General features: G+C 37.9%; 1 protein-coding gene across 1 annotated transcript in view; it reads right to left on the bottom strand.

Annotated features, from left to right (window-relative positions):
* Window positions 1–12,718, bottom strand: part of rxfp2l (relaxin family peptide receptor 2, like) — a 56,798-nt gene that overhangs the window by 30,250 nt on the left and 13,830 nt on the right. The window contains exons 4-5 of the mRNA XM_082169039.1: window positions 1,071–1,176; window positions 445–516 (exon numbers count right to left, since the gene is read on the bottom strand). Coding sequence (XP_082025165.1) covers window positions 445–516; window positions 1,071–1,176 — 178 coding nt within the window. The remainder of the gene's footprint in view (window positions 1–444; window positions 517–1,070; window positions 1,177–12,718) is intronic.

Genomic DNA, 12,718 nt, shown 5'->3' with positions numbered 1-12,718 from the left:
AATCACTGCAGTCACATGGATTACTTGAAAGTCTTTACTACCTTTCTGGTCCTTGAAAGTGTCAGTTGCATAGGCTGTCAATGGAGGGACAGAAAGCTCTCAGATTGGATTAAAAAGATCTCCATTTGTGTTCCGAATATGAACAAAAGTTTTACAGGTTTGGAAAGACATGAGGGTGAGCAATTAATGACAGAACTTTCATTTTCGGGTGAACTAACCCTTTAAGTATACACACACACACAAACATATTCTGACAGCTCTCTGCTCGGTATTTTAGAGAAAAGGAAAAATAAATCATTGCAAAGCTGTTGTTAATCATCATTCATAAATCATCATGACTTGAGCTCAAGGCAAGGAGACTCAGACATTTAAAAAGCTTAGAAAAGATAAAAGAGAGGGATTAGGAGAGGAGAAGATGAGATGAAAGGATGAAGTGTCACTCACAGTCTCTCCAGGTGTCTATAGCGGATGAACAGATCACGAGAGAGAGATTCAATTCTGTTACTGTTCAGCTCTCTGAGGGCAGCAAGGAAGGAAAATAACAATTACATTTGGAAAACTGATTGGAAATAAACTATAATGATTTGTGTCTCGTTCCCAGCCTGAGGTGGGTTGCTGGTTCTAGTGGGTTTTGGTAAGTCAGCTTGGCTTCCAGACTGAGCAGAACCCAAATCCCCTCTAAAACCATCAAACATGACAAGTCCTGCAAGTCACCATGAAATCAAATGAAATATTGCAGTATTAATTAAAATTATTTATCTGTGCACATCAATATATATATTTTTTTTTTTTTTTTACAAATCCGTGCCCTCATAATCTTTAATCAAAATAACAACATCTCTTCTCTGATGATATGTTTACTGGTACAAGGGCAGGACAAACTATCACTCACATGAGATCAAAGTGATAGCACACCACAACCATCCAATCAATTCCTGATGGAAAAATTCAAATCCTGTCTTTTTGTTTCCACAACAGGAAAGGAAAGACAATCGCAACTCCCGTGTCATGCCGGTTGTAATGTATAACTGAGGTGAAGGTCTCTTGCTCTCTTCTGGTGTTATACTTACAGTGCAGTTACATTAGATGACACAGCAGGAACATGGAGAAGGTTTCTGCCATTACAGTTCACCTTCCATCCCTCACAATGACACACATCTGGATAGACATCTAACACTGAAAACACATACACAGAAACAGGCCATTAAAACCCCACAGGAATACTGCTCATTGAAAATAAATGCTGTACGGTACTATTTGCACATCTAGAATTTCCATATTAATAATGGAAATGGTTGGTCAGGCAATTTAATTTCACTTTAGATAAGAATGGTAATGTGTCCTTGTAAAGGTACTAAGTGTATAATTAGGATCCATTGACGGTCTCGATCTCACTCTCACTCTCTCTCTCTCTCTCTCTCTCTCTCTCTCTCTCTCTCTCTCTCTTTCTCTGTGTGTGTGTGTGTGTGTGTGTGTGTTTTCTGTGTATTTGATTTCATGAGACAGGCTATAATGTTTCATCTGCAGGGACTGTACTGATGGGCATTGACTTTATACCTCAGAAATAATTTGATAAAGACAGAAATCATGAAAGAGACAGATTACCTTATATCTTCCCAAATAGATAGGTCCTGACATTAACATGACAAAACACGCTTTTGTTGTTTCAAACCCTCTCAAACCCTTTTGTATTCCCCATTAGTGTATAAAATCTGTGCTTGAGTTCTTTTCATGCCTTATTCAATCCATTTAAAAACAGCATGGCATCACAACCATGACCATTTGAAAGCTTTTGTTTACTAGTTAAATAAATTGCTATGTTTCATGTTTGATCCAGTTAAACTGCGTAAACAATGTGTACTGATGTGAAGTTGAAATCAGACAGAAACAAAAAAGAGAGAGGGAGAATGATTTAAATTTAAAGTCTCCATTTACTGTGGAAATGTTTTATCACACCTCCAAATTCTTTCACATTTCTCATTAATGTATTACACTGCTCCAGCTGCATTCTTGTTCAGTTCATAAAAAGTGCATCACACTCATTTTAACTTTTTATTCGGTTTCACTTTATTTTGATGTTCCCTTTAACACATTCTGTTGTAAGTAATGCTGCCCCCTCCATGTCTACTAACTCTCATTAGAGTGTTAGTAGAGTATTAGTAGACTGGTAGGGTTAGGGTTAGAATAAGTTGACATGTAGTTGCAAAGTCATGCTTTTTGGGGGGGCTGTGATTAATGGCGCAAATACCAGTAAATTGACTAGCGCAAACTTTAGTAAAACACCTTGCATGATTTTCTCCATAAATGTTGCGCCTGAAAGCAAAACTCCAATAAATGCATATGCAATAAGGTCAGCCGCAAAAATAAAACCCTGTGTCCACACCTTTCAGTGCAAATTTTTCACTGTGTGTCTTTCGTAAATCCTGACAGTAGTTTTTTTTTACGACAAAACAGGGTTTGTGCTGGCGCAAGCTGTTAGTAAATCTGGCCCTTAGAATTCTAAAGCATTCATTGCAAAAACAGTCAACAGTGCTACAGTCTTTTCACATATTGTTTGTCCATGATAGCTCACAAAGTTTGAAAGAGAAGGTAGTTTCACCTCTTTCAACCCACTCAAAACATCTGAGACTATAGCTAATCCCCAAGTGAGTTTGAAAATCATTTTCTGACACATTCAGGCTCTAAGACAACTGGGTCTGTCTCACCTAAGCTAAGCTTGACAGTCAGGAGGAGCATGCGCAGTTTTCCTATGGGGTTTCTTATTTAGTATTCCTAATTGTTTGTTTGGAGCTGAATAAAAAAAAAGGTTAATAGTATACATTCCAAAGCATAATTTCTTATTTTTACTCCACCACTACATTTGACTAAAAAAAATACAGATTATCTTTATATAAAACTGAAGAATTTAAGACCTGCTCCAATATGTGAGAACAATGCTTTGTGAATAAAGCATTCTTTTGAACTGATAATTATTAATGAATAGGTTTAACCAATTCACAAATCATATTTAGTGATTAATCTGTGAGTTCGACTGATCAGAATGCAGCCGTTTACAACTGATTCATACATCTCAACTGTACAATTTACTGTTTGGTCTTGCCCTATTCAGAAGTAACATGATTCTCAGAGCTAAAGAATGCTGACTCATAATGATTCATAATAATGTCAGGCTGAGGGGTCCCTCTTCAAATAGGTATTTTGAGCAGGATTATGGAGTATATTAACTAACCAGCTGAATAAATGACTAGTAAACAAGTACTTTTGCCACTTGAGTAAACTTTTGAATGTATTCAAGAAGAAATTTCATGGACTACTAATACTTTTACTGGAATACTATTTTAAGGTAGGCTATCTGTACTTTAACTCAAGTACAGGATTTATAGTTCATCCACCATTCCCTCAACCTGTTTAAAGTCTATCATTCCAGTAAAAGTTTCTTGACTGAACATTCCCCTGTGACACTCCCTTCCATTGTTGTGAAGTGCTTTGAGCTGCTGGTAATATCAAAGCCTCCATCTCAGCTACTCTGGACCTTCACCAGAACACCTACAGAAATAACCACTCAACCAAGAATGCCATTGCAACCGCAATCCATCTCACACCCAGTCACCTGGAAAATAAAGACCCCTACGTCAGGATGCATTGATTTCAACACAATCTTACATCACATCCTAATCAACAAACTTCACATTTTCGTCCCACTGATGCTGCACAGGGCTTGTAGAGAGTGCCTAAAAGGTCATTTTGGTGCTGACAGGAAAGCCTTGTAACTGATAATAAAAACTGGCCAGTACATCACTATGGCATGCCTTCCACCATTGGGAAAGACCCCATGTCAGACCTGAGGCTATAAGGAACATCTATGAGTCAGTTTCTTTCTACTGGGAGTCAGAATTCATCAACCCTGCATGTCATACCTGTACAGACTACATGCATTTACACATTCATTGCATCATTTGCTGCACAAGCCATTCAATAATTAAAAATCTACTAAATGATCTATAGTACCGCAACCTCTAAATTGCGATGATTACTGTACTAATTTCCTGTCATCAAGGATGTTGCACTGGCTGCTTTTTGCATCCTTTGTCTAATGTGTATAGTCTATATTTATTGTCCCTTGTGTATTTATTGTCTGCAACATTGTGGTACTGTAAATAGCTTTTCTCTGTTTTTCTATCTGCCCTGCTAAGTATAAAAAGATCATAAAATTGGCTTTGACTGAAAATGTTTTGACAGCCACAACTTGAACATTTCCACCAATCTCCATTGTCAACACCACCAACACATTTATTAAAGTCCCCATGAAATCAAAATGGGCAATTCTTGTTTTTATGGAATATTGTGATATTTATCAATTATTTATACGTGCACATCTTTTTTAAATTCATGTGCCCTTGTAATCTTTACCCAAAATAACTTAACCCCACTCTTGCAGTGACATTTCTTCTCTATCTCTGATGACGTGTTAACTGCTGTGAGGGCGGGACAACCTGTCACTCACATCAGATCGATGCAAATAGCAAACCACAATAATCCAACGATTCAATTCCCCATGAACAAAATCAAGCCCCAGCCTATATTTTCGCTTGGTCGAGAAGCTGTTTGACTAAGATACACACCACCAAAAAAAAAAGACTATTGCGACTTCAATTGCATGCTGAATTAAAGGTTCAGATGATCAAATAGAAAATTATTTCACTTCCTTTCTTCTGTGGAACACAACAGAAGATATTTTGAAAACACCATCTCACAACAAGGAGAGAGAGAGGCTTGCAGATGCTAACTTGCCACATGGACTTCTTCTCCCTAGTTCCAGATAGCTTCATCCTGTTATGTTGTTGAAACCTGTTAACCATTGGTGCAATTGTAGATGTAGTTGAAGACTTATAGTTTTGTTTGGAATTTAAGATTTTCTTTTAAGGAAACCTGTAGGGAGGTGGGTGCCATTTTTATTTGAATCTGCTTTTTCTCCTGTTTATGTGTAGTTAGGGAGAAAGGGAACTTTATCTGTTATTTATTTGTTTTTCTTTAATGTTTAGGTAAGTTATGGTTAAAACTGAGTTAGAAACCTTTTTGTTTGTTTTGTTGGCCTTTGCCCCCTCCTGAAGTTTGTTTCCTTTTATCTTTTTCTTTTGATTCAATAAATACTTTTCTAAGCTCATTAGTTTTGGATGTGTGTTACTGGGACTGGAGACAAGAAGTTCCTGTGCTCTCTCTCTCCAAAACTTCGTTACTGCTATGCCTAGTACCTCTAGACTAAAGATAAAAAGGCTAGCACATAACACAATGTATCTATACACTGTCTCTAATTTGTTCTTTGGGCAACATGTAATGAAAAAAGAAGAGTAATAATAAGAGTAATCAGAGCTGTTGAAAAAACATATTTAACGGCACTGAGTGTAATAATAGGCAACATTTTCATAATATATAATATTTCATTGAAATATAATTTATTTCCCTATTCACTTGGTGTGTTTCCCAAAATGCCTGATAAACATGATTTAAGTCCTGGTGTCCTCTACAGTGGACATGTATGCAATCGATGTCCTGTTTCGTAACAGAAAGTCATATTTTGATTTGAAACCCCATAACGTTTTCCTGAGATGTTGATTTATGACAATTAAAAAAAAATTCAGATTTAAATGATAATTACAAAATATTGTAATTTTCCACAAGAGCGTTAAATTTGATCACTAAATTAATGTCAGTCATTTTTCAAGACCAAGGAGAGGCAGTTTTCATTGTGAAACTTCCAAACATTTGGTATCTCTGAAAAGCCATGAATGTGCTCTTTACAGGACATCCAGACTAATGTGTGACAAAAACTGTGACATTGTAAAGTATTCCACTGAAGGCAAGTTGTAGAGAGAACCCAAGTGCAGTTTATTTACAAACATAACAAGATCAAACATAAAACAAAAGCATGGCGTGACATGAACTCAAAACATTGACATAGACGTGATGCTTACCAACACTTACCGTGGCTACAGTGAAACAAAACTTGACCAAGACACGTGGCAAGCATGAGGGCTTAAATACACTTGACTTGACAACATGACACATCAGACAAGGGAACACATGGCAGGATCACATGACTTGAACAGGGGATCACATGACTTGAACAGGGACATGAAACATAACCAAATCGTAACAGACATGTACTGTATGGATATAGGCTGCGTTCCAGTCCACTTTTAGACACGCACTTGTGAACTTCCCTAAGCACTTCCCCTCTGGGGAATCCCTGCCGCCATTTTGAAGTGCGTTCCACTTCGTGAAGTTGACGAGGGAAGTTTATATGGACAGACCCTCGCTTCCTCGATTTTGACAGAGGGAGCGAGTCTACTTCATGTACACTTCAGGCAGCTCCATATACCACAATGCAACACGATTGTGACGTCAACGCATATTGCGTTTAATTTACCCCACCACAAACAACTCTATGATATATTAATTAAAAAACAAAAGTTAATAATAAATGAAAACAATAATAATAATAAATGAACCCCATTACATAGTGGATTCAAGGTGATCAAGGGCTTAGCACGTTTCAATTCAGTAAAGGTTCCGCCAGTAGTGGGCACTCATGCAACGTAAGCAATGACGTACATCCGAGTGAACGAGACAGAGGGAAGATAGCGAGTGAAGGGAACACAGCCATAGAGTGGTTTTTAATAAAAGCTGCACTACAGAACTTTGGTCTCTCTATCACCATCTGTGGTTAAAAACATAAAATTACAGCGGTTTTTTTCGTCACACAGTTTTTTAAATGTGTCATTATGCCTAAACAAATATAATTTGACCCTTCTTTTAAAAATGTCTCTGCAATACACTTAAAACAGCCTTACCATCATGACCAACCTGTTCAGAACTCAGCCAGCTATTTATTTATTTTTTACAAGTTTTACAGTACAGTGTTGTGAGCATTATCAGACCCCTGGGAGACCGTCTCAGTACACATAGGACAACTTCATCCTGAAAGCAGCAGCAGTCTATTGCTAACCATTATGCCCAAAGCTCTGGAGAGACATGCATAACAAGGAGAAATCTCGCTAAGTGCTGCATATCATCTGCAGTTAGAAAGACCGCCTCTGACAGGCCCAACCAGTCATCATCCACCTACAGTATGTGACAGTTTTGCTGTACTACTGAATAAAACCGGGGTTTTCAAACTGGGGTCCGTGGGCAGAAAATTTATTAAACTTATATATATATATATATATATAAAGTAATGTGAAAAAGAATGTACACACTTTTGAATTATATGGTTTTACATATCAGGACATATTAAAAAATCATCTGGTCCTTGGCAGGTCTTAAAATTAGGTAAATACAACCTCAGATGAACAACAACACATGACATATTGCACTGTGTCATTATGTATTTATCAAAAACTAGGCCAGTATGGAAGCCATGCTAGTTTGGAGCATTCAGGTGTGTGTTAACACAATGGCAAGAAGACATCAGCAATAATCTTAGAGGAGCAATTTTTGTTGCCCATCGATCTAAGAAGGGTTACAAGGCAATTCCCAAGCAATTTGAAGTCCATCATTCTACAGTAAGGAAGATTATTCACAAGTGGAAAACACTGAAGACAGTTGCCAGTCGTCCCAGGAGTGGATGTCCCAGCAAATTCATCCCAAGGTGCAGTGGTCAGGGAAACTCAAGAGCTACATTTCAGACTCTACAGGACTCAGTTAGCATTAAATTGCGAAAAGTTCATGACAGTACAATTAGAAAAAGACTGAACAAGTAAAGCTTGTTTGGAAGGGTTGCCAAGAGAAAGCCTCTTCTATCGAAAAAGAACATGGCAGCACGGATTAGGTTTGCAAAGTTGCATCTGAACAAAGGACCTCTGGAACAATGTCCTTCGTACAGATAAGACCAAAGTGGAGATGTTTGGCCATAATGCACATCCACATTTGGTGAAAACCAAACTCAGCATATCAGCACAAACACCTCATACCAACGGTTCATCACACTGATGGAGGATTGATGATTTGGGCTTGTTTTGTGCAATCATTGAGTCGACCATGAACTCCTCTGTATACCAAAGTATTCTAGAGTCAAATGTGAGGCCATCTGTCTGACAGCTAAAGCTTGGCCGAAAGAGAGCTGTGCAGGACCTTAAGAGAGCTGTGCAAACTGATGCCCACAAACCCAATGAACTGAAGCAACGTTGTAAAGAATAGAGGGCCAAAATTCCTCCACAACGAGACACTGATAAAGGCATACAATTATTACTTCAAGTCATTGCAGCTAAAGGTAGTTCTACAAGCAATTAAATCATAGGGTGTACTTAGTTTTTCACACATGGCTTCTCCTTTTTGGCTTTATTTTTGTTAAATAAATAATGACACGGTTTAATATGTCATGTGTTCTTGTTCATCTGAGGTTGTATTTACCTAATTTTAAAACCTGCTAGTGACCAGATGATTTTTTATTATGTCCTGATACGTAAAACAATAGAATTCAAAAGGGTGTAGCCTACATTCTTTTTCACATGAATGTTTATATATAAATTGGTCTTTACATACAAATTGTCTGCTTTTTTGAAAACCCCTGCTGTATTTCCCCTAAATGAAAAGGCCATTATCTTTCTTTGATGAGAATAAAACATTTGTTTGATCCCAGTACTGCTTAGAAAATTCGTTTTCTGAGCCTGCTGGTGTCTTCAGTGATAGCCAGGTGATGGCAGAGCGCAGGCAGCAAGCTAATAATAAGTATATTTCCCTTGGAAGTATTTGTCACCACCAACACCCTATTCTCCCATCGATCTCTAAAAGCTTTCTTTTAGATTTTCCCTCCCTTGTTGTAATGCTGGGGAAAAAATGCCACTACGGTTAGTCTATCACACCACACCAGCCCTCTTGGCAGCCGAATGTAATTGGAGTAAACTGATAGGTAGAAAGAAAGCAAATGCTTTCCTGACTTCATATAGCTTATAGGTGAGCTAAGAAACCTTCAGTTAAATGGCTTCACTTGGCCAAAAGAAAATGAGATTTAAATATAAGTTGTCCAGAACTGTTCTGAATCTCATCTTAAATGGAGCTGCCCGAAACACAATAGCACAAATCAGTATGTATGACCTTCCTGGCGACTTCATTTAGCCCAGTCTGTTTGCAGTCTGTTAAGAGAACATGTCAGATCATCAGACTCCAAGATAACTGCCCCCAAGCAAAACTTGTCCTTTGCTCCCACTATAAAACAACCTGAACGTAGCTCTTCCACCCTCGGGCCTAGTCCTTTTCCACTGCAGTAATACCTCTTGCATGAAGACTCGAGATGAGTATTTGCCTCTGCGGAGAGCTGCAGCAGGTCTTCACTTTTGCCCTCTGTTTGTACTCACACAGCTCTGATATGATTGTGACTCTAAACAGAGTGAAGACAACAAAGAACCATCCTCTGGTGTGCCTTTTAAGCCTGGCCTATATTAACATATATATTTACATACATTGGAAAGTCATTACTAATGCGCAAAGGCATACTTACTTTTAATTGCACAATTACAGGGACAGTGAAACATTTAGTAGAACTTAACATTAGCTTGAGTTGAAGTTAACTTTATATTGTAGGTCTGTTTAGCAAAAAGAAATTTCCAAAAAATAATTAGCAGACCCCCTACTGAAAACCTCTCTGGCTCTAGGCATTATTGTCCGACTCCGGTTCGAACTGAACGCAGTTACTGACAGTTTCTGTTCTGACATTTTCATTCCATGAGATGAGATTGTCCTGACACCGGAGCATGACCTCTTGAAGCTTCTTGAAAGTGGGCCGGGAGCAGCAGCTCATTTGCATTTAAAGGGATACACACAAAAACTGTGAATTTTTTTCACCCTCAAAAAGTAGCAATTTGAACATGCTGTAAAAAAAATATCTGTGGGTATTTTGAGCTAAAACTTCACATACACACTCTGGGGACATCGGAGACTTATTTTAACCCTAAAACTGGCAATGTGATCTGGGTGTAACATAGTTTTTGTCGTCTTTTTTGGGGCATAAGAATGATTTTTTCATCAAATCCTTTTATCATTTATCACAGCCTGGTCTGTCTTGAGTATGCTGGTCACATGATTTGTTTAAAAAAAAAATTTGATTAATTAGTCAGCCTGACCTAAATCCAACATGGCTGCCAGTGGTGCAGGACATTCAGATTTTGAGATAAGTAAATACATATTAAACTTACTTTTTTTTTGAAAAAATAATACTAACACTATGAACATTGTCTTAAAGGAGAAGTTCACTTTTAAAAAAACTTTTGCTGATAATTTACTCACCCCCATGTCATCCAAGATGTCCATGTCTTTCTTTCTTCAGTCGAAAAGAAATTAAGGTTTTTGATGAAAACATTCCAGGATTTTTTCACATATTATGGATTCCATTGGGACCCAAACGGTTCAAGGTCCAAATGACAGTTTCATTGCCGCTTCAAAGGGCTTTAAACGATACCAGACGATGAATAAGGGTCTTATCTAGCGAAACGATCGGTCATTTCAAAAATAAAATAAAAAGTTGACGTTTTATAAGCACAAATGTTCGGCTTGCTCTGTTCTGTGATGCGCGTTCGTGACGTCACGTAATACGCAATTACGTTGAAAAGGTCACGCTTGAAAAATTGAAGAAAATGTTCTTTTTGGCTTTTTAATATTAAAACACTCAGGATGCGCACACGAAATGGGCATTTTAAACGATAAACTGACACAAATACATTTGAAAATGTTTATATGGTCCTCCTTCCGCACATTTGTAAACACATCAAACTTGACCTTTTCAACGTAATTGCGTATTACGTGACGTCACGAACGCGCATCACAGAACAGAGCAAGGCGAACATTTGTGCTTATAAAACGTCAACTTTTTATTTTATTTTTGAAATGACCGATCGTTTCGCTAGATAAGACCCTTATTCATCGTCTGGTATCGTTTAAAGCCCTTTGAAGCGGCAATGAAACTGTCATTTGGACCTTGAACCGTTTGGGTCCCAATGGAATCCATAATATGTGGAAAAATCCTGGAATGTTTTCATCAAAAACCTTAATTTCTTTTCGACTGAAGAAAGAAAGACATGGACATCTTGGATGACATGGGGGTGAGTAAATTATCAGCAAAAGTTTTTTCAAAAGTGAACTTCTCCTTTAAGGTGCTGAAAAAGAACATTTATAAAAATCATGGGCGTAGGTTAAGGGGGGGACGCTAGGTACTAGTCCCAATCAATATTTTGAGATGACAAATTTGTCCCCACCAATATTTAGCAAGCTCCTTTGAACTGCTATTTGGATCTTTGCGCTGCTATTTGGATCGATTCCAACGGCCAAAACAACGACAGTACCAGAAACGCCGTAATTTGATTGGCGGCGGTGTATCTGACAGGCTACACGCGCGGGCCGGGACTACTTTTGTGCTTGCACTGGCAGCGAGCGGGTGGTGTGTGTGTGTGTGTGTGTGTGTGTGTGTGTGTGTGTGTGTGTGTGTGTGTGTGTGTGTGTGTGTGTGTGTGTGTGTGTGTGTGTGTGTGTGTGTGTGTGTGTCTGTGTGTCTGTGTGTGTGTCTGTGTCTGTGTGTGTGTGTGTGTGTGTGTGTGTGTGTGTGTGCGCGCGCGCGTCGACGACGCCGACGGTAAGTTACCAGGGCTGTCTCTCTGCCACATACAAAGGCCAGAGTAAAACATTTTAATATTCCGTTTTTTGCCACTTTTTGTACTTTGTAGATAGATCAGCTATGCCACCCAAGAAGAAGAAAGGGGACATGATACGAAGCTTTTTCATAAAGCAGAGTGTAAGTAGGCAAAATAACTAGCCACACAAATAAACTAGCAGTAGTAGTGACTGACCAGGCTTTCAAATGCAGATTCTACTGTGGAAAATAGTATTGATTGGTGATAGTATGTGTTACCATGTTGTTACAGTTAAACCTAGCAGCAGCAATCTTTCAACTAAGGTTAAGAGTATTGATTAGGCTGTGCAGCACTGATAGACTCATAGAAGTCACGCTATCATGATAGAATGCTACGTTAGCAAGTCACTGAATGTTAATTAGCTGACCTTAACTTAGAATCTTGCAGTCAACATAAACAGTGGATCTGAGACATTTTTCGTTTCTACATTCTATTTATGTAATGTATTTGTGAGTGAGTGTAGCCTAAGAATTTAATATTTAAGAATAGAATATATCAATAGAATTTGATATAGAATAGTAGATACAATTTTAGTATTAATGGAATACTGTAATCATGGATAATAATAATAGATAATAATAATGGATTTGTTGTGTTGAATGCATACTATGATACGTGTGTATTTTATTCATTTGTTCATTATTTAATTACATATAGAAAACTCATTCCAGGGGGGGGGGGGGGGGGGGTGTCCCCACCAAAGCTGAGGCCAAACCTACGCCCTTGATAAAAATGTTGTTCATGTTGTTATTTAGCACGTTTTGAAATATATGTTACGCCTGAGTCACATTGCCACTTTTGGGTATAAAAAAAGGATTAACTTTGTATTCATTTTTGTAACAATCTTTGTATTCTCAGGTAATTTTTATTATTTTTTTACAAATTATAATATTTACAAGTTAAACTGATACAGCCTGTCTGTCTTGAGTATGCTGGTCACATGATTTGCTTCAAGTTATCTGTGATCAATTAGTTAGCCTGACCTAAATCCATTTTTTTTTTACCATTTTACCAAACATGTTTTACCATTTTTATGGTAA

This window comes from Leuciscus leuciscus, assembly GCF_965113295.1.
Source record: "Leuciscus leuciscus genome assembly, chromosome: 5".
In the NCBI taxonomy this organism is placed as follows: domain Eukaryota; kingdom Metazoa; phylum Chordata; class Actinopteri; order Cypriniformes; family Leuciscidae; genus Leuciscus; species Leuciscus leuciscus.
Note: the sequence above shows the minus strand (reverse complement) of the source record. Positions and strands in the feature narration are given on the sequence as shown.